The sequence below is a fragment of the Petromyzon marinus genome, chromosome 23, assembly GCF_048934315.1.
Source record: "Petromyzon marinus isolate PM22_M1 ecotype Great Lakes invasive population chromosome 23, UKy_Petmar_22M1.pri1.0, whole genome shotgun sequence".
Classification (NCBI taxonomy): Eukaryota; Metazoa; Chordata; class Hyperoartia; order Petromyzontiformes; family Petromyzontidae; genus Petromyzon; species Petromyzon marinus.
This window is the reverse complement of record NC_133689.1, coordinates 1053166-1075507: the sequence shown is the minus strand read 5'-3', so window position 1 is coordinate 1075507 and position 22342 is coordinate 1053166. Positions and strand designations below refer to the sequence as shown.

Below are 22342 nucleotides of genomic sequence, written 5' to 3'. Positions count from 1 at the left end.
CGGCGACGTGAAGCCGTGGAGGGCGCGATGGCTCTTCGGCAGCAGACCACGTGCTCACCAGGCTCCTTCCACTGGCTCTCGTGAGGCTTCACACGAACGCATGCATGTGGCCGGTTGACTCCCTCTGCCATTTGAAGGTGAAAGGACGCGGGCTGGTCAAGCGCAGGGCCCAGAGCCGGTTCAGAAACCAACTTCCCACTGATGTCAGCAATGGTCAGGAATCAAACTCGCGTCAACCAGTCTTACGTGCAGTGCGCAAATTACTTCGCCTCTGGTCGTCTACCCCATGTACTAATTTACCAATTGCAAATTAATTGAAAACATGAAGCATTTAAACTTCAAAGTGTGACTAAAATCAATAATACGAGAGCTTCACAGTGTACACGTCACCAGTGTACACAGAATCGGGTGGTGGTGGATATGCACGTGGCCTCTAGTGCAGCACGGTGGAGTGTGAAGCCTTCTTACCTGGCTCACCAGAAGACAATACAGCAAGTGGACAAAATGCCATCCGTTTCCATCTGTAAGGGGATTGAGTGTTGCCCCCTTGCACACGTGGGTTTTCTCTGGATGCTCTGGTTTCCTCTCACACGTATGAACACTCATCATTAAATGGCTGAAAACATTTAAAATAGAAGTCCAATGCAGATCCTTCCTGAAAAAAGGAGTCATATGACTCAGTGTGGCTTTTCTGTAAAATCACAAGCACTCACTTTACGAGCAAAGCGATCACGCTCGCGATCGCCAGCGCTTCGCCAACGTTCACGACGGAGTTGAGCCGAGTGAACCCGCGACAAGGGCGACAAACGCAACGCTGGGCAATGGAGGGGCGAGGTTCACCACGCACGAAACGGACTCGACTTTGTTTACAAATACAGATTTATTTAATGCTCCACAAAATGAATTGCAAAAGAAAAAAAAAGGGATCAGCTTTCGGCATGTCAGCTCTCTCTCGTCGTTACTTTAAACTGGCCTTGCAAACAGGTGACAATAAATACTGTACGTGCGAGGCCTCCGTATGTGCGCATCTTTACGCGGGGTCTGCTGCCCAGAGTCTTTGGCTTGGCCTGCACGGTCCCCCGGGGCGCTCCGAGAGGCGCCACGGCGCCGTCCTCGAAGCTCTCGGCGTTGGGCACTGCGCCGAGCGTGCGCGCGGGCGGGCGCTTGCCAGTGATGCAAATGAACGTGGAGTCTTGCGATCCCTGTACCTGTCTGCCGTGCGCTACCGTCATCGTTGCCCCGCTCCACTGGGGAGACGCTGGACTGCGCCGCGATCGTTGGCGTCCGTCGCGTGCAGCCGCTTCCGATCTTGCGCCGTCGTGTTGGCCGGCGCCGTCTTCAAGATCGCAAGCAAACCCACGAACGCCACAACCGCGGTTCCGCACGGAAACGCCGCGCGTGCGTTCACAGTCGTAAACTCGCACGCAAACTGCGCGCGCAAGGAACATTCTCATATTCAAAGGTCAAACCCCAGGGCTGATCAAAAGCACTAAAAATAGGAGGCCCCACAAAGGGCCGCACAACTCGGCAATTAAACAAGCTTCCTTTGGGCCAACGCGGTGTGTTTGGGCAACGCAGCACTGATGCATAAAGGTTGGAATTGGACTATTTATACTCTTTGGTTCTTTCGGTAAAGTCACGTAGGTAGAAATAAAATAAAATAAATCACGACGTTTCGATCGCAACACAAGCAATCCTCATCAGGCGTTCCACCTGATGAGGATTGCTTGTGTACTTCTACCCACGTGACTTTACCGAAAGAAACAAAGAGTATGGATTCCTGCAGTCACGAAAGCTTCAAATCAAGATTGTACTATTTACTTTGATATATAAATAAATCCAGCAAATTATCTAAAGACCTGTGGTGTTTGGTGTAAGCGTACCAAACATCTGTTAAAACCACAGTTTGAACAAATGGAGGGCTGGTAGGAAGTGGGAAAAAATTGTCAGTGAGTAAATTCCAGGGCCATCAAGAGGGGGAGGCAGGGGGGCGAAAGGGAATACTTTATCCAGGCCTCACGTAATAGAAGGCCCCACAACCGGCCCGTGGATGGTGGAACGAGGGCCTCCAGGGACCTCTCGGCGGCCCTGGTGAAGGTCCCCTGAAAGCTCGGTCTCTACGAGACAGAGGCAATGGCAGTGTGTGTGCTCACCCCCCCATCACACAAGCCATTGTGTCCGTGGACTTGAACACGAGTTCGTTCGAGGTGCAGAGAAGATCGCAACTCGCACTCTGTAACCGTTTTCGAAGCAACATAGGACGTGCATGTGCTTCACAGACGCCTTGCAATAACACACGAGGCTGACTTCACGTTGCCCGATTTGACATTAACGCAGAAGAGGATCGGGCCCATCGACGAACGGGTGAGCCAGCGAGCTGCTGCCCTGGTATCGAACAGCACTGCGAGCGAATAATGAGAGCTTGGATTAGTAAGCGTCCACAGCATCTGAAAGGTGGCACGACTTAGTATCGTCACGACCCGTTTGCACTTCGCAGCAGACCGTTTGAGCGACGGCATTCTGACGCAGTTCTTCAAACTGTCATTTTTTTGTTTTGTCGCTCGCTCCACGTGGGCCGGGAAACGGCGAGCACCGACACGTTCGGTGCCGTAGCACCGTCACGCGAGCGGGCGGACGTACCCCGCGCACCTCGGCCGTTGCAACAGCGGCCGACGCGAACCACCCCCCCGCCCCGACTCGTCGGTGATCCGCGTAGAGGCCTGCTGCCCCCCTCCCCCCCTCTCGCATTGTGGCGGCCGTGACGCGGGACGGGACGGCGGCACGCACGACCGGCCGGCCTCAACCGCGGGGCCGGCCGCTACGGGCTCGAGCGTGGGGTTCAGCGGCGGCGGCGCTCGCTCGGCTCGCAGACCCACGGGCACCACAATCATCTCACGACTTGACACTGTCAAGCAGCACTCCGTAGATTTAAAAAAATAAAAATATCCAGGCATCTTCTCACACCGAAGCTCGCCCCGTTATGTCTCAATCCACTCGAAAAATTCCGTTTTAGTTTATATCATCTGCAAGTATATTAACATTCAGCACTGCGTCTAGATAGCATTATTTAAATTACATTTCGCTGCATTGTTTCTTTCAACGTAAGGATTCGAAATTCAAAATAATTAAGTCGCTCGGTGTACGCGTGGAGGTCTAAAAGACTTGGCAACCAAAGTCAAGGAAAATAAAATCTTACGGTACAAAAACACGACCAACTCAAATCACAACTGCCAAGCAAATATACGGGGAAAAAACCCCACTTTATCCCCCCACTGCATATTAAACGCCTATGCCTCAAACAACGTCAATATACGCAACAGTTAGTGCAAATGTATAAAAACGGACAGTTAAATTCCAAAGGGCAAGGTGATGATGCAGGGAGGGGTTGGGGCACCGACAGAAGCGGCAGCGAGGGAGCGAGCAGCTGAGCTCCCGGCAGCCACTCTCGTGGTGCAGTGCCGAGAGAGCGAGGAGACGCCGCTCATCGACGTCTCTCTTCCCCTCCCTCCTTCCCTCCCCGCCCGCTCCTTCCATCTTCACTCTTCACCCTCAGTCTCTCCCCTCTCCCGTCTCGCCTGGCTCTCAAGTTCTCCGGCTGTCTGCGGACCACCCCACCCCTCCTCTACCGCCCGCTTCTCCTCCTCATAACCTCTGCGCTCCGCCGGCTCTCCTTTGCTCAGAGTCTTACTCGCTCGCGCTCCATCTCAAATCCCCGCTCCGCGCCGCTTTCCATTCACCCCTGACCCCTCACTCGAGCTGCACCACCCTCCCCCAGCCCACCGCCTCGCTCCACTCCCCCCCCCCACGCTGGAGACCCGGGGACCGCGTGGGAGTGCGACAGGGTCCCCTTGGCTGTGCTGGACGGGGACACGGGTGGCTGCAGAGAGACAGCGAGTCTCCACTCTACGGCTGGAACTGGCTCAGGAACTCCAGCGCCGTGTCGTAGCAGAAGCGGTATTGCTCCTGTGGACAGAGGAACAACAGCAGCACGCATCAGACGCCTGCAAGGCGGCAACCTCGAGTCTCGCACATAGCGGATGTTCCTGATCAGTGGTCCGCTGGTTGGATTCCATCGACTGTCACGGTGGTCTTAAAACAATTATGGGGCAAGTTTCTTTAATCTCCCCACCTCTGTCCACCGAGCGGTATAAATGGGCACACCACGGTGAGTTTGTGACCCATGGGGTTGTATGTAGTGAAGTCAAGTGTGGGTACTCCCACCTCTTCCAGCACGTGTGATCAGCGTGGAGGAGTAGAGAAAATACCCTCTAAAGCTCCATTTAGTGGAGGCTCTTCCACCAGCAGTGGTGTGAGTGAGCAATTGCAGGGCTGCGCCTTTGTTCTTACCCTCTCAATGGGGCTGCTATGATAGACTGGACTCATTATTCAAATATAGGTTGCAAAATCAAAATCTGAATATTTATTTATACTGGAGGAATCCCGTGAGCTACAGAACTCTTTTTCACGGATGTCCAGTAAACATGGCCGGTGTCCGTGTGGAGCATTTCTTCCGTCAACTTTTCACCACGTACTTACTAAAGACATCCTCAGCAGTTGAATCGACAGAGGAAATGCCCAACACACAGTCCAATAAAGAAAACCACAACTCGTATTGCAAGTGCCTGCAAAAAAAAATAGCGTGAAATTCCTTGCTTGCCTCAAAACAAATTATACATCATGAGTCAGGCATCTTATAGTCCTACACCCCATTTCCACTGTACAGCCGAGCCATGCCGGGGCCGTACCGAGTCAGCTCGGCTCGGCACGCGGCTCAAGAGGTGCCGGGTTGGTTTTCCACTGCAAAAGCCGAGCCGTGACACTGGGTGAGTCGGGGCACATGCAGGTGACCATGATGGCGCGGTGCCCTCAAAGTGTGCCGACTGACACCAACGTGTGGACCAAAACAATGAATTACTGGCCCTGGTCCTGCTTGGCCCGAGCCAGACTCAGACATCTTGCGAGGCCGACGTTATGGTTTGGATCCGGCTCGGTTCAGCAGTGGAAAACCACTCGTACCGACAAGCCACTGTGCAGATTCGGCTCCGGTGTGCGTGTGGATAAAGAGGTGATGTCAGTCTGTTACCCTATTTAAATAAAGGAGTGACCAACCCACACACACGGCGCAGCAAGAAGCACTTTTCTGAGCCAATTGTGAGCATCGCACCCCACACTGTCACTCGCTTAAAGCACAACGGAGGCTTTCGGCCTCGATTACGGCTGTCAAGACGTCGTCCAGCTGAGAAACTGAAATTAGACACAAGCTTAAGCGTTTCCATTACTTTTACCCTTAACATCAATACACTCTATTGACATCATTAATACGTAAATGAGAAGCTTCAAACTAAGCCCAATAATAACTTGGTGTGGCTTTTGACTTCTATGTAAATATGTTTTCACAAATACATTATTTTGGCCTCCTTTTGTAGACAAGAAATTGACCCGGATTACAGTCCAATTTGATTTCAAATGCTCCTGCGATTGCCACCCGTTCCACATGCAAAGGAGCACACGCGTGTCAACGGGTTCTTATCAGTTTATAAATAAAGGAGCTGATTGACCGATTTAATTTGATTCCTGTTTATTGTCCTTAAGCCACCGGCATCACCGGCATCGATCGGCCTCTCGTAAACCGCGGCGGCCGTCGCGTCTCACGCCTGCACGTAAACAAGCCGGCAGCCATCCAGCAGTGGAGAAGAGCCGTGTCCTCTGCCACCGCCAGAGTCAGGCCTGTGCAGGCCGGAGCCGTTTCTCGCAGTGTCGCAATGCGACAATCTCCCCTGGCTCCCGCTCGGTCGCTCCACCTCCACGGCAGAAGTGCCCTCGGTCACACGTTGCCCTGCCCAAGCCCGCTCACGTTCATCAACTCAATGCGATCTGTTGTTTAATGTGGCGCGGTGCAAACCGTCAGGTATATCACCGATGACTGCCCCAACACAGCACGTGTACTCTAGTGGAACAAGCGGACTCCACTCAGCTACCACCTCGGATGCCGTGGAGTCGCTTACAATATTAACAATACAATTGTAGCCTGCTGCTTTTTTCAAATGCTATTCAAACAAAGAAGTAAACGTGATGCCCCTAACCGGCATGTGCTCTCTAAGTCATGGACCTCTTCCTGTCTCTTTGTGCGATTTCAAGCATGCACTTCTCTCCCCATGCATTTTTGCAACATTTTCAGCTTAAGTGTTTTTTTATGCACCACTGTTTTGCCAATGTCAATATTTATCACCCACATGCCAAAGCAGGTAATAGGTAATAGACGGTGACTGAATATCTGCAATTGTGCCATAAACACCAAGAGCCAGATTGTCACACGGGTGAGAGAATGAGTGTCAGAAATTTGGAAAAGCCGAGGGTGGCAGATGGAAGGTAGCGATGGCGTGGTGCATTGTCATCAAAGGCTCTGGCCACAATGACCCCTCGAGCTTCAATTATTTCAACCATTTGCCAGATGGGGCGGTGGTGTTTAATCCGTTCCTGGTGGTGTCTTTGTTCCGTAACTGCCACGCTGAGATAGCCACTCAGCTCAGAATTTCACCCATGTACACTTTGAAGTAGCCGGCATGGCAGGTTTGTGACAATGCATCTGTTAATATCATCATTCAGTGCCACTGCCCTTGTGTCCACAGTCCACAATTCTTTTGCCAATTTGCGTTTGAAGGTCACCTACTTAAATAGCCTTCACACACACACCAGTGCTTGCCACACTGCAAGGTCGCCAGGAGGTTACGGCAGATGAACGGACTATTGAGTCTGTCTGTGTGGAACTTTGAGTGTTATCACCTCGTATGTGTGGGTTTTCTGTCCGTGTGGAACTTTGAGTGTTATCACCTCGTATGTGTGGGTTTTCTGTCTGTGTGGAACTTTGAGTGTTATCACCTCGTATGTGTGGGTTTTCTGTCTGTGTGGAACTTTGAGTGTTATCACCTCGTATGTGTGGGTTTTCTGTCTGTGTGGGTTTTCTGTCTGTGTGGGTTTTCTCCAGGCACTCTGGGGGCTTATGCTTTTTTGACCGTAAAAAAAAAAGTAAGCGGGCTTGGTCAGGCAGGAGATGTCACTCGATGGGACGATGGCCGGTGGTCAACACAAACAACAGATTGGCAGCCAAAGGAGGGAACGCACCCAAATGACGATCGCTGTGGAGATGAAGCAATAGCATCGGCTCGTGCGCAGGTGCTGGATGAGATTGGGACATCGCCAGACTGAGACGGTGACAGCTTCTGGGAGACATTCATCCAGCAGTGATGATGATCACTCAAATATTGCCGCAAATGAATCCAAACACCCGTTAAGTCTCGAGACTCGGTAAGGCTTTCCTGTAGAGGAAAGGGCATTAATTCACCTGGCCTCTGTTGGTTCCCACTCTCAAACTGGCTACACACTGGGAGTGATACGTTTCATTGGGTGTGATATTCATTTTACAAATGCATATACCGCATATATGTTTGTGTACACGTGTCATTGCGTGTTTGCCACGCATGTGTTAATGACACCCTGGACGCAGTTGCAAACGGGAAGTTCCATTATGAGGGATTTTGCAAGGGTGAAATATTTGGAATAAAAAGCCGAACGGTCCCGAAGGCGCGGCGAGCGGCGCGGTGTACGGCGAGCCGGGTCGGGGGTGGCTTGAACGTCTATCTCCGACCCCGCATTTGTGGAGGTGCCATCGCTACCACCTCCTCCTGTCTCTCTGGAGAGCCCAGCAAGATCTCCTCCTGCCTCTCTGGAGAGCCCAGCAAGATCTCCTCTCTGGAGAGCCCAGCAAGATCTCCTCCTGCCTCTCTGGAGAGCCCAGCAAGATCTCCTCTCTGGAGAGTCCAGCAAGATCTCCTCCTGCCTCTCTGGAGAGCCCAGCAAGATCTCCTCCTGTCTCTCTGGAGAGCCCAGCAAGATCTCCTCCTGCCTCTCTGAAGAGCCCAGCAAGATCTCCTCTCTGGAGAGTCCAGCAAGATCTCCTCCTGCCTCTCTGGAGAGCCCAGCAAGATCTCCTCTCTGGAGAGCCCAGCAAGCTCTCCTCCTGCCTCTCTGGAGAGCCCAGCAAGATCTCCTCTCTGGAGAGCCCAGCAAGATCTCCTCCTGCCTCTCTGAAGAGCCCAGCAAGATCTCCTCCTGCCTCTCTGAAGAGCCCAGCAAGATCTCCTCTCTGGAGAGCCCAGCGAGATCTCCTTCTGCCTCTCTGGAGAGCCCAGCAATATCTCCTCTCTGGAGAGCCCAGCAAGATCTCCTCTCTGGAGAGCCCAGCAAGATCTCCTCCTGCCTCTCTGGAGAGCCCAGCAAGATCTCCTCCTGCCTCTCTGGAGAGCCCAGCAAGATCTCCTCCTGCCTTTCTGAAGAGCCCAGCAAGATCTCCTCCTGCCTCTCTGAAGAGCCCAGCAAGATCTCCTTCTGCCTCTCTGGAGAGCCCAGCAAGATCTCCTTCTGCCTCTCTGGAGAGCCCAGCAAGCTCTCTTCTCTGAAGAGCCCAGCAAGCTCTCCTCCTGCCTCTCTGGAGAGCCCAGCAAGATCTTCTCTATGGAGAGCCCAGCAAGATCTCCTCCTGCCTCTCTGAAGAGCCCAGCAAAATCTCCTCCTGCCTCTCTGAAGAGCCCAGCAAGATCTCATCTCTGGAGAGCCCAGCAAGATCTCCTCTCTGGAGAGCCCAGCAAGATCTCTTCCTGTCTCTCTGGAGAGCCCAGCAAGATCTCCTCCTGCCTCTCTGGAGAGCCCAGCAAGATCTCCTCCTGCCTCTCTGGAGAGCCCAGCAAGATCTCCTCCTGCCTTTCTGAAGAGCCCAGCAAGATCTCCTCCTGCCTCTCTGAAGAGCCCAGCAAGATCTCCTTCTGCCTCTCTGGAGAGCCCAGCAAGATCTCCTTCTGCCTCTCTGGAGAGCCCAGCAAGCTCTCTTCTCTGAAGAGCCCAGCAAGCTCTCCTCCTGCCTCTCTGGAGAGCCCAGCAAGATCTTCTCTATGGAGAGCCCAGCAAGATCTCCTCCTGCCTCTCTGAAGAGCCCAGCAAAATCTCCTCCTGCCTCTCTGAAGAGCCCAGCAAGATTTCATCTCTGGAGAGCCCAGCAAGATCTCCTCTCTGGAGAGCCCAGCAAGATCTCCTCCTGCCTCTCTGGAGAGCCCAGCAAGATCTCCTCCTGCCTCTCTGGAGAGCCCAGCAAGATCTCCTCCTGCCTCTCTGGAGAGCCCAGCAAGATCTCCTCCTGCCTCTCTGGAGAGCCCAGCAAGATCTCCTTCTGCCTCTCTGGAGAGCCCAGCAAGATCTCCTCCTGTCTCTCTGGAGAGCCCAGCAAGATCTCCTCCTGTCTCTCTGGAGAGCCCAGCAAGATCTCCTCTCTGGAGAGCCCAGCAAAATCTCCTCTCTGAAGAGCCCAGCAAGATCTCCTCCTGCCTCTCTGGAGAGCCCAGCAAGATCTCCTCTCTGGAGAGCCCAGCAAGATCTCCTTCTGCCTCTCTGGAGAGCCCAGCAAGATCTCCTCTCTGAAGAGCCCAGCAAGATCTACTTCTGCCTCTCTGGAGAGCCCAGCAAGATCTCCTTCTGCCTCTCCTGCGCTTATTTTTTTTTGGGGGGGGGGGTTCTGCAGAGATCATAGCCAAAGCAGCCGCAAAATTATCGTCCTCTAGAGATAGCCCGCTGACCCACTTACATCGTCTGTTGCCCGCGGCTGTCTTCATTACCCGGCTGACTATCGATGCCAATGGCACGGTGACAATGCAGAGCTCCCAGCACATCCCCTTGCTACTGGTGGCACAGCTCATCCATCATAACCCCCTCCATCACCACATGGAACTCAGACCTCCGTGTGTGTGTGCGTGCGTGCGGTTGCGTTGGTTACTGTGGGGAGCGCTAGCGAGGTAGTTAGTGCAGTGGGCTACCAATACGGCAGCCGACATTTGATTCCCAGCCACGGCTATGAACTTCTTTTGCGCCGTACATAGCCAACCATGCTAATCGGAGGTGCGGGGGAAGGACAACAAACTAAACACAAACAGCAGTTCTAACATCAGTGGTGATTTTCTGAGCCCTCCGCGGCTTCAACCTTAAGCTGACTCAGCCTTAAATCAGTACCTGGTGCGATGTGTAAACATCAGCACTCGGGAGACAGAGTTGGCCGGAAGTGCTGGTGACCACACCACCCTTGCATCCACCGTGAATACGATAATAGGTGCTCGCTGCAGCACTTGACCCAACACTCTGTGTAGCCTACTTGGAGATTCTTTGTCTTTGTGGTTATTAGACAACGTATTACAGGCTTATTGGAGAAGCTGCAGCGTGTGCCCCTACCCTACAAGGCACTTAATACGTCAGAGCCGCTGGCACACACACACACGTGCTCTTTATCTGTGCCGCGTGATGCACTCCACCAGCGTCTTTGCCCCACAGCAACATCATTTTTAGCCAAGCGATTAGCGCGTGTCTGTTCCGCTCGCTGAGCACCTCCACGAAAGCTTGAATTTGATTTCACACGGAGCCCCCTCGAATTTGTAACGGCGGTGCAGATGGGTTTTTATTATTCTCATTATTATCATCATCATCATGGCTCTTGAACACAGGCCCAAAGGTGGTCAGCAGCATTCAACGCAGATGAGGGGATAATCGACCACAGTTTAGATGTTGCAATCGAGATTTATTCATAAATCTCACAGCAGCGCAACACCTCGTGTTATAAAACGGCCCACAGAAGTGGCTATCACAGAGCGAACTCCAGATCCCTTCTGGTCCACACAGCACAGCATAGCACTTTTCCACCCATTATGCATGAGAGTAATGTTCATTGCATGACAGTCACCTATATGTAATTCCCAGAGGTGGAATTTCACCAAATTAAGTGCAAAACCAAATTTAATGGGGTGGGGTTTATTGCGCAGTGACTAGGCTGTGGCCACCAAATCGCGGCGCATGAGAAGCCGGTTTCACTTACAGGCCGCCAAAACTGGGATTCGAACCCTAGTATCGGCCCAGCAGCCGTCGCCCCTCACCCCGCGACCATGGCCGCTGGGTGGCTCCGTGTTCGCCCGCCCGCCACTCACCAGTGTCTCCACCATGTTGGGCTTGTTGTTGCGGAGCGTCTTGACGGCCGTGAACACGTCGGCCACGCTCTGACCCTTCACCATGTCGCACAGGATGCTGACGGCGCAGTACGTGCCGCTCTGACCGCCGCCGTTCCTGCCAACGCCGAGCCACGCACGCCAGGGCCACAGTCACTCTCCGTCCGCCAAAAGTCACGACGATCATTCGTATCCCCTCCCCTGGTCCTCTCGCCTCGGTCCACCCAGATGCTTCCGACTGCCGGACGGCAGCACGGAAGCCTACGAGCCGGGCTCTTGCGGGGCTCACGGACCGATGAGCTTGACGTCACGGCCAACCGAACCGCAATGTGGTCTGCCCCAGAGGCGATTTGCGCCACAGGGAATTTACGTTTGGGCAATATATTTCACGCGTCCTGTGATACTCCCATTTTTGGACCGATTGTTTTTTTAGTTGTTTGGCTTTTACCATTGTGGTAACCCGGGTCACTTTTGCCAATGAGACTCCTCTATCCTGGTCCTCTTGAGTTATCTCCCTGGTTACACAAAATCAACTTGAAACTGGAACCTATGGCTACACACAAACCCTCAATAAGACAGCATGCTTGTTTATGAAAGTCTATTCTCCAAGAGGTGAATGTTTATACATGTCATATTCTTTGGGTCTTTTGGTAAAGTCACGTCGATAGGTTAAAAGAAAATAACCAAAAACTACGACGTTTCGATCGCAACACAAACGCCCGTGTTGCGATCGAGATGCCGTAGTTTCCTGCAGTCACGAAAGCTTCAAGTCAAGACGTATATACGTCACCTGACATGCAAGGCATAATGGGAGAAACAATCCAATGGTCACGATCTCCTGTCGCTGTCTATAAACGACCTTGTGTGTAATATTACTCTTGCTCATGTCTCCAGCCTGCACACATTCCGCTCTGCTGAGTTTCGAGTCGATGTCATCACGAACGTTCCGTTCCCGCTCACGACTCACATTTATCCATCACTGCAAGCACGCAAGCCGCACCAATCAGGTGCGAGATGGATAGATTGTAGAAGTTTACAACAACGACATATATTGAATTTTAGCAAACCCATTCACTTCCGCCCAGAGTTGAATTTCAACCGGTACTGCCCAGGTCGGCAACCTGGAAAATATTTCTGAACCTGGCACACAACATCCAATATACCTCTTTCGCTACTGTTGGGGCTCCTAGTCACGTGCCTACCTACTCCGTTCTGCCAGTGACCTTGAAACTATTCGGTGAGAAATTAATCCCTGCTGCTGTCACTGCAAGGACCTCTCATAGCGACAGAACTGGGGTAAAGCGTGCGTGGACGTGTCGCTGCCCGCCATCGGGATTCCCACTCGGCAAGTAACCCGTTCTCCGGGCCTGCCCGAGGCAGCCTGAGGCTCCGTAATGCAGAGACGATGTGACATCGCCATCTCATCTGCCCCGCGAACGCACTCGTGCAGCGAGCTGCAGTTGCTATCTCGATGAGGTGCACAAAAAAACCCGGGACGCATCATGCAATTGAAGAATGTCTCCCAATATCAGACGTGGGGAGAATGGTGTGTAAGTGTGTCGCCTTGAACGGTGTTTTATCACGCAACCGACTGAAAACCGAGACTTTGAACGGTCTGGGGAAGGCTTGCAGATTTCCCAGCACAGCAGCAGCCACCTCAGCAGTGACCCCTCCGCGACAGGCAGTGAAAGGAACGCAGGCGAATTGTGAGTCACTGCGTCCTCGGTGCTGGTGCCACGACACGGGCTCTTCCCGGTCGGCCAAGAGGGGGACGCTGGGTACTCAAGCGCGGAGCCTCGGAGATAGCGACCGTTTACAACGACAACAAAAATGTTCCCGGTCGATGATGGACGGCGAGGCGCGCCTGACAGGGCGCCGTGCTCACCCTCGCCTGATTGACATGGGAATGAATTATGCAAAATATAAAGGCCGAGCGAGCTTTTCATCAGCTCTCATAAATATTTCGAGAACATATAAATGTTGCACGCACACTTTATGCTCATAACTGTCCGCATTACAGCGATGTATCAAGCGTCGTCTGTTTCGCAGCTTTTGCTTACGCCTGCGCATGTACGTATAGAGGTCTGGCCTCGACATAAATGGAGTGCCGGGTCAACAAAGAATGTGGAAGCTTCTTCTTTGGTTCTTTCGGTAAAGTCACGTAGAATGAGAATAAAATAATAAAATAAAACGATAAAATTCTCACGACGTTTTGGCCACAACACAAGTGGCCTTCTTCATTCTACGTCACTTTACTGAAAGAACCAAAGAGATGAATCCTTGCAGTCACGAAAGCTTTAAATCTAAATGTGGAAGCTCTTGGAAGCAATCCACGGTAATGACCCTGTCGCTTGGTGTCACTCGTCAGCCGTGACTCGTTTGTTACGCGCGGTTTACGACGCATTCACAAATTTGGGGAAAAAAATCTGTAAAGTTTCCCTGCACGTGTAAACATTCAACGCCGCTCACAGCTCTGTGAGATTTGGCAACCACTCTCAGTGCCCAGCCCCTCTGGTCACTGGCATGCGGGCAGCGAGCAACCGCTTACACAGGAGGAGGCTTGCCACCTGTTTCAGGATCGCCCTCTCTTTCAGGTAGCTGTCCTGGGAAAGCCGTAAGTCTTCTCGGAAAACTTAGATACTTTTTTTGTCAGTTCTATTAAAAAAATCCACCACTCAGGAAAAGCCATTTACCTGTAGATCTCGCCTGCTCAGATACTGGCAGATTGTTCTTCTTGTCCGTGACATGAGTTTTTTTCTAACTCAGCAGTTTCCATAATTGAGGACCAGACAGGCCTCTCTCAAGCACCACAAGTGAGCAGCAGGGCCGGCTCCAGCTCCTCTCGGTACATTAATTCACCGCTAGGGACAGTGGACAGTTGGGTCAAAAGGGACATTCGGTGGTGCAGGGCCTGGCCCAGCAGCCTGGCGCGCCACCACGTGCGAATACACAATCTCAGTCTCGGCTGTCGCTGCAAACGGCCCTTACAGTGACAGAAGTGACCACGATACGTCTCGGGTTTCTTTGTACCACAGAGGTGGCAGCCACACTCGCGAGCGATAACGGGCACGACGAGCCCGTTGAGGCCCTCAAGCGCGAGCGGTCGCACCGCGGCTCGTTAACCCCATGGGGGGGGGGCGCGGCGCCGAGGGACCAACCCCAGCGCTGTGGATGAATCATCTTACTTGGGAGGAGTGGACCGGGGGGGGTGGGGGGGCAGCCTCCGTGGAACCAAGCGAGTGTCCCCCCCCTGCCCACGCGCCCGCTGCTTTAATAAACGTGGCTTTGCGGAGGCCGCGTGCAAATTGGTGAGAACGCGATGCTGTGCACACACGATTTAGATGCAAATTCTGATTGAAAACTTTTCCAGCTAAAGCGGCAGGCAGTGTCAGAGTCAAGTCACCGTCACACCGCCGCGATATTACACGTGAGATTAAAGGTGCCGCGAGACAGTTTAGAAGGGGGATTGCAATTCCCGTCGATGGTCGGGCCGGAGCTTGCTTTGCAACACAGCTGTTAACAACGAGTAGTAAATCTCACAAAATTATGTTTGCAAAGTGCGCAACTATTACATTACGCTGTGCCTGTGATTGTAATTATGGGATTAGATTTTCTGGAACATTTCAGACCGTGTCACTCTCGTGAGTGCGTGTGTGTGAGTTCGTACGTTTGAGCATACGTGCATCTTAAGCATGTGCGCGTGGGGCGGTGGCGTTGTGGTCAACGCGCTGCACCAGACACCCATGGGCTACCGTTGGTTGAGAATATCTGAACCGGTCCCGGGCATGCCCTAAGTCGAATCGGCCTTAAATAAGTGTTGTTAACATCAGCACTGGGGGTAAACAAAGGCAGCCACGCCAACCCCCCTTGTTGCCGTGCTGGCCTGCTTTGGTGGTCCCTACCGGCAACTTGGCCAACGGTCTGTTGAAGGCTACACGGGGGATCTTTATCTGTGTGTCTGTGTGTGAGTGTACATGTCAGTGTGCATGTGAGTGGCTGTATTTTTATGCGTTTCTAGGAATGTATGCGCATTTATATGTAACAAAGAATGCATGTGTGTGCGTGACTGAGAGTGCTTATGAATGTGTGTGTGGGGAGCGGTGGTGTAGCGGTTAGCGCTACGCTGCGCTACAAACCCGGCAACCAGAGTTCGATTCCCACTCACGGCCAACGCCAGTGGCGATTATCTGAACCGGTTCTGGACCTCCCCTAGGCCGACTCAGCCTCAAATGAGTACCTGGTGTGATGTGTAAACATCGCCACTAGGGAGACAAAGGCGGCCGGGCGTGGTGCTAGCCACCCACCCTCTCGTGTGCTTTTCCGGCCTTCATAGGTGCTCGTTAACCACACTTGTCCCAACAGTCTGTTAAGGCTATTAGGGGATTTTTGTCTTTGTGCCTACGTGAGTGTGTGTGTGTGAGCATCACTCGAGCCCAGAGCCCTCCATTCTACAGCAGCACCACAAACCGTGAGAACACGGCCCGAGAGTAGTTCAGAGCAGCCACCACCTCTCAGAGCCATCTGTCCGAGGTGGACATGGGAAAGTGCCGATAAACATCGTGTCGCTGCAGAAACCAGGGGTGGACTGCAAGGGATCCGAGTCGATTACGCTGGTTACACTGTCGCTTGAGTAGCTACCGGAGCATCGCTGGTATTGATCCACCCTTCCCCGTACTAATGGAGCTGGCGTGCGTGAGTGCATGAGCGCAGCACTGACGTGCCTGCAGATGGGTCTCGGCCACTGACACGCTCTGCACTTCTGCAAGCCAACGCAATCCTTAGTCGGTGCCTGGTGATGCAATTTTGTCATCGTCATCAACAAACGCCTTAAAGAAAATGCGGCCATGAAATGAAGTGCTGCGCATCCTCGCAATATTTATACGCAACGGTTCAACGGTTATTTAAAGCATGCTGACATGCCGTCCCCTATTAAGCTCAATGTATGGCAGAACAACAAAATCCTCTTGATTTTATCTCAGTGTGAACGACGGCTAATTGGAACGAGAAATCAGTCATTGCTCGTTGAGAACCGTTTGACTTTCAGCTTCGTAAAAAATCGGCACCAGAGGCGGAACAAGAACATCAAAGGGCTTCCTGTTGTGTTTTTGCCGTCGCATGCGGCCAAAAAGGATTCCATGCAGATCATGCAGAGCGAGCAGAGTGCGCGGAACAGAGTGGGGGCCGTGGATGAATGTAAACGGAACGCGCCTGAGTCGCTATTCTTCTCCTCGGTCAATCGTTCCCAATCGTGCGTGCGCTCAGCTTCTCAGATTTCTCTTCCTCCGCGAACTTCTTATGTTGTGTGCCACCCTCCAGCCCCCTCCACTACGCTCGCATCTCCTCCCATCCCAGCCTCGGTCTCGTCCCTCCGCTCCTCATGGACTACACCACCGGCACCCTCTTCTCGACATGCGCTATGAATATGTGTAAATGCACGTGTGCGCACGGTGTCCATACGCCTATGTTCACGGGTAGCAGGAGTGTAGTGGTGAGCGTACCGCGCCACAAACCTTGCAAACCCGAGTTCAATTACCGCTTGCGGCCAACATCGGTGATAAACATCCGAGATGGTTATGGGCCTCCCTTAGTTTGAAACAGCCTTAAAGGAGCACCGAGCACGGTGTGTGAACATTACGTCTGGGGAGACAAGAGCGGTCAGGCGAGCCGTCTTCATAAGGTGTTCACTAAAAGCACTTTCCCCAATGTGACACACGGGGGATCGGTGTCTTGAACCGTGTGTGCGGTGCGTATCCTCACAGGCAGTGCACGAGCGTGCGGCCCTCCTCCTCGGCCAGCTGGTCCTGCCAGGTCCCGACGCGGCCCACCAGGCGCAGGAAGGAGGCGGGCGAGGCGGGCACGTCGCGGTGCGACGGCCAGCCCAGGTACTGGAAGTGCTGCACCTCGCGATGCCCGTCCTGCGGCTGGGGCGACAGCGGAGACCGTTAGGCGACGGCCAACCCCAAAGCTCCCTGCGACGAGCGGGAAGGTCGTCTGACGAGGCAAGTGTCACAGTCGGCCGCGGTCAATCTACCGCCAGGTGAAGTCCAACAAAGAGACCGTTGGGGCGAGCGCCACCTATGAAGGCCGTGGTGCTGGGTGGCCAGCACCACGCACGGCCGCCTGTCCGGTTAAAAATGCTCTCTTTTTACAAGAACAGACGTTTTCACACATCGCACCAGGTACTCATTTGAGGCCGAGTCAACCTAGGGGAGGCCCACGACCGGTTCAGATAATCGTCACTGGTGTTGGCTGTGAGCGGGAATCGAACTCGGGTTGCCTGGTTCATAGCGCAGCGCGCTAACCACAACACCGCCGCTCCCCATAAGTCCAACATACATAGATACGTATGTTATGCTCGACCCATTTTAAAACGTTTCCCAACATAATACATTAACATTTGGATAATTACTCCAAACGAGGGAGTATATTGACCTCTATATAACAAGCAGTAATAATAATAATGCCAACGACATAACACTGTTTGCAGTTGTGCGCAAATCGTTTATTGCACACACACACACGCGCGTGCGGTAAACAGCTTGACTATTCACCGCTCCGCCGTCAGATTTAACATTTTAGAGGTCAGAGGCAAGCAGCGGAGCTGTCCCCAACCCTGGCCCAGGCGCCATTGCATGCATATGTGGGAAATGGCAAAGCGCTTTTCTCAGCCGCTGAGCTGCTACAGCTGACAAGAGCGACTTCAATAAATAAAAAAACATTTCCAGGATGGCGACGAATATAAAAATGAAAAAAATATATACGTCAAACTTTATTTTTTATTTTTTGCCCTGGCCACACAAATGTTAGAATGTCACTCAGCACCGAATTGAATCTGTAGCTGCTGAATAAATAAGACTTGAAATGTTAAATTAGATGCGAATGGCAAGTTGGCTTTGAATGCCGTACATTCAAAGCAAAATAAAAAAAAATCTTCCTGTAAGTGGCAGGAGTCACCAGCGTGAGACTCAAAAAGGAAATAAATTATGGAAAATTTCACCTTCGGAGCAAGATTAAGCAACCGCATAACCGTCTGCGTAATTGACAACGAACGGTGAGTGCATTGTCAGATTTAACGACACTGCAATTAATAACCGTGCGCCCCCCCCCCCCCTCCATCTGATTAGAAAAATTGCTCCCGGTTTCAAAAAATAAAATACAAAACATGCCACTTTCTCGCACCGAATTCACAAACAAAGCACAGATATTATCGGAAAAATAGCGCAAGCGTCTCGTGAAGCGTCATCATCGCCCGCCGGTCCAATTGCACGTCGCGGGCTCGCCGGCGTTCGCCCGGGGCGTGGTCCCGTCGCATTTACCCTGGAGACGTTGCAGATGCGGAATATCCGCGAGATGATGTCCACGTCCTTGCAAGCGGACAGGATCTCCACCTGCACGGGGCCGTACTGCAGCATGCCCTCCTCGGGCCAGTACTGCAGGAAAGTCTGTCGGCAGAGAAACAGCCCCCTCTTAGCCAAGCGACGGTGCCGGGCACGGGCAAAGCAAAAAGGGCAGGGTTCTGAGGAGCTCGAGGACCCTCGCATATGTACAATAAATAGGGGTGCACAAAATATCAGTTAGACATCAAAGCCTAATGAACATAACGAGATAATCAACGTGCAACCCCATTCGATCTGTTAACTCTCTTGTCTGAATATCTATTGTCTCATCTCACTACATCTCTTTTGTTGTCTATATTTCTCTCGTCTCGCTAGATATCCATGTCTCCCGTGTGTGTATCTCTTCTGTCACCCCACAAAAGGAGGGGCTCTGAAAAATTATTTCTGCTTAGGGCCTCCGTTGGGCCGGCTCCAGCACTGCGGTTACAGCGTCGAGCGGAATACGCAAGTGACAGATATTAGAGCTGTCTGCTCATTCAAAACACAGCTTTCCGGGGGAACTCAGGTTCCAGTAAAAAAAAAGTCAATTTCAAGCACAACTCTTTGGGGGCTTTGGTTATTTATTTATTTCTCTTCCATAGAATATATTACAATATACACGGGGCAGGCCAGGAGACAATTAGTCGCCAGATGGGATCGGCGCCCTGTGGAATTGGTCACGGTGGTTAGCGGCAGCCCAGGGCTCAGGGCGGTGTCATCTCTGCAGCGCCAGGAGGGATGGGAGACGCGGGGCAAGTGCAGTGACGACAGATACAGTGAGGGAAAAAAGTATTTGATCCCCTGCTGATTTTGTACGTTTGCCCACTGACAAAGAAATAATCAGTCTATAATTTGAATGGTAGGTTTATTTGAACAGTGAGAGACAGAATAACAACAAAACAATCCAGAAAAACGCATGCCAAAAATGTTATAAATTGATTTGCATTTAATGAGGCAAATAAGTATTTGACCCCCTCTCAATCAGAAAGATTTCTGGCTCCCAGGTGTCTTTTATACAGGTAACGAGCTGAGATTAGGAGCACACTCTTAAAGGGAGTGCTCCTAATCTCAGCGTGTTACCTGTATAAAAGGCACCTGTCCACAGAAGCAATCAATCAATCATATTCCAAACTCTCCACCATGGCCAAGACCAAAGAGCTCTCCAAGGATGTCAGGGACAAGATTGTAGACCTACACAAGGCTGGAATGGGCTACAAGACCATTGCCAAGCAGCTTGGTGAGAAGGTGATAACAGTTGGTGCGATTATTCGCAAATGGAAGAAACACAAAATAACTGTCAATCTCCCTCTGCCTAGGGTTCCATGCAAAATCTCACCTCGTGGAGTTGCAATTATCATGAGAACGGTGAAGAATCAGCCCAGAACTACACGGGAGGATCTTGTCAATGATCTCAAGGCAGCTGGAACCATAGTCACCAAGAAAACAATTGGTAACACTCTACACCGTGAAGGACTAAAATCCTGCAGCACCCGCAAGGATCCCCTGCTCAAGAAAGCACATATACATGCCCGTCTGAAGTTTGCCAATGAACATCTGAATGATTCAGAGGACAACTGGGTGAAAGTGTTGTGGTCAGATGAGACCAAAATGGAGCTCTTTGGCATCAACTCAACTCGCCGTGTTTGGAGGTGGAGGAATGTTGCCTATGACCCCAAGAACACCATCCCCACCGTCAAACATGGGGGTGGAAACATTACGCTTTGGGGGTGTTTTTCTGCTAAGGGGACAGGACAACTTCACCGCATCAAAGGGACGATGGACGGGGCCATGTACCGTCAAATCTTGTGTGAGAACCTCCTTCCCTCAGCCAGGGCATTGAAAATGGGTCGTGGATGGGTATTCGAGCATGACTATGACCCAAAACACACGGCCAAGGCAACAATGGAGTGGCTCAAGAAGAAGCACATCAAGGTCCTGGAGTGGCCTAGCCAGTCTCTAGACCTTAATCCCATAGAAAATCTGTGGAGGGAGCTGAAGGTTCGAGTTGCCAAACGTCAGCCTCGAAACCTTAATGACTTGGAGAAGATCTGCAAAGAGGTGTGGGACAAAATCCCTCCTGAGATGTGTGCAAACCTGGTGGCCAACTACAAGAAACGTCTGACCCCTGTGATTACCAACAAAGGTTTTGCCACCAAGTACTAAGTCATGTTTTGCAGAGGGGTCAAAAACTTATTTCCCTCATTAAAATGCAAATCAATTTATAACATTTTTGACATGCGTTTTTCTGTTATTCTGTATCTCACTGTTCAAATAAACCTACCATTAAAATTATAGACTGATCATTTCTTTGTCAGTGGGCAAACGTATAAAATCAGCAGGGGATCAAATACTTTTTTCCCTCACTGTAACAAATAAAAAGTTTAAATCCCGCAGTCCTCGGGAATTGAGAGTGCAGCACTTTCGCTGTACCAGCACTGATGATGCCAATTACCCACGCGCCACCACGCTCCGCACTGAACCCTTCGCGTGTGCTCTATGGCAGGTGGCAGTGTTGGAACACACATTGTCAATTACCTGTCCAAACCGTTTCTCTTCCTGCCAGGCTCTACATTTACGATAAAAAGTGGATTCAAGCAGGATTTAAACACGGCCACGTCTCAAAGCGCCATGCGGAAACAGCACGTGCGTGCAGTGTTGAGAGAGGAGTGACAGTTGGAGCAGCAAAGCAAGATCTTGAGACGGGACGTGACTAGGTGTGTGGAGTGGACAGCACGTACGGCTGGGGGGGGGAGAGTTCCTGACCACGGAGACCATCAGAGGGGAATGAGCGACCTCCCACTGAGTGGCGGTTGCCTAGGGACTTCAACAGAACGCCTTGGTTGCTGGGGCGGAGCGTGCGGGAAGGGGAGCAGAGTGAAGCGAGAGTGGTGAGGTGGATGGGTGAGTCCACAGAAGATCTTTAAAGGCGGGGAGTGTGATCTTGAAAGTAATCCTGGCCTGGGTTGGGTGCTAGCGGAGCGATCAGAGTATTGGGGTCCGACGAACTGTGTGAACATTATGAACGATGTCGTTTATCCATCATAGAGTTTTTTATTTGTGTTAGATCGTGTAAATATATAAATGTGTCGTTAAAACCCGCCACCACCCGACACAGCCAACTAGTAAGGGTTGTCACGTAAACCACCATCACCCCGCACAGAAATCTGCTCTGATCAAGATGCTAATTTATGGAGCTAAGAAAGTGTTTGATGGTGACAGTCTGAGACGTGAAATTCAACATGTTAAAGAACAACTGCAAATTAACGGTTGCAATGAAGCACAAATCAACAGGGCATTGAATGCCAAAACCAAATCAAATAACACGAGCATTGAAACTGCACAAGTAATTAAAACGATCAAAATACCGTACATTGCGGGAGTAACTGATAAACTAGCCAGATGTTTGGAAAAACAAAACATCTCAGTCAGATTTGCCATGGTACATAAATACAGAAATTAATATCTGGTACAAAAGACGTATTACCAAAGCTATCAACAGAAGATGTGTATGAGATTAACTGCACGTGTGGTAAATGTTATGTTGGGCAAACAGGACGAATGATCAGCACGAGACTAAAAGAACATCAGAGAAATATTAAATTATCTCAAAAACAACTGTCAGCAGTAGCAGCACACGCGTGTGCCAACAAGGACAGTCAATTGATTTTGATAATGTTGGAGTTCAGTGCAAAACTAGCTACTACTGGCCAAGACTAATTAGAGAATCTATCGAAATTGAAAGAAATTAAAATAACTTTAACTGTTCAGATAGCTACTGCCTCAGTGCTGCGTGGAAGCGAATCATCAAATAATACCTTATTTAAATGCATGCCTACAAAGGGCAGCGTACTTCAATAGGATTACCGTTGGTAGGGCTATTTTAATAAACACAATAGACAGGAAGGACAAGTTCAAGGGGCTCGCACAATGCAC

General features: G+C 51.4%; 1 protein-coding gene across 7 annotated transcripts in view; it reads right to left on the bottom strand.

Moving 5' to 3' along the window:
• Positions 1–861: 861 nt before the first annotated feature.
• LOC116945127 (receptor-type tyrosine-protein phosphatase kappa-like) overlaps positions 862–22342 on the bottom strand; it is a 249301-nt gene continuing 227820 nt past the window's right edge. For all 7 annotated transcript variants that reach the window (XM_032959269.2, XM_032959268.2, XM_032959279.2 and 4 more), the window contains 4 exons: positions 18350–18475; positions 16791–16954; positions 11016–11151; positions 862–3963 (listed from right to left, as the gene is read on the bottom strand). In XM_032959269.2, the coding sequence (XP_032815160.2) occupies positions 3904–3963; positions 11016–11151; positions 16791–16954; positions 18350–18475 (486 nt within the window). In that variant the 3' untranslated portion in view covers positions 862–3903. The remainder of the gene's footprint in view (positions 3964–11015; positions 11152–16790; positions 16955–18349; positions 18476–22342) is intronic.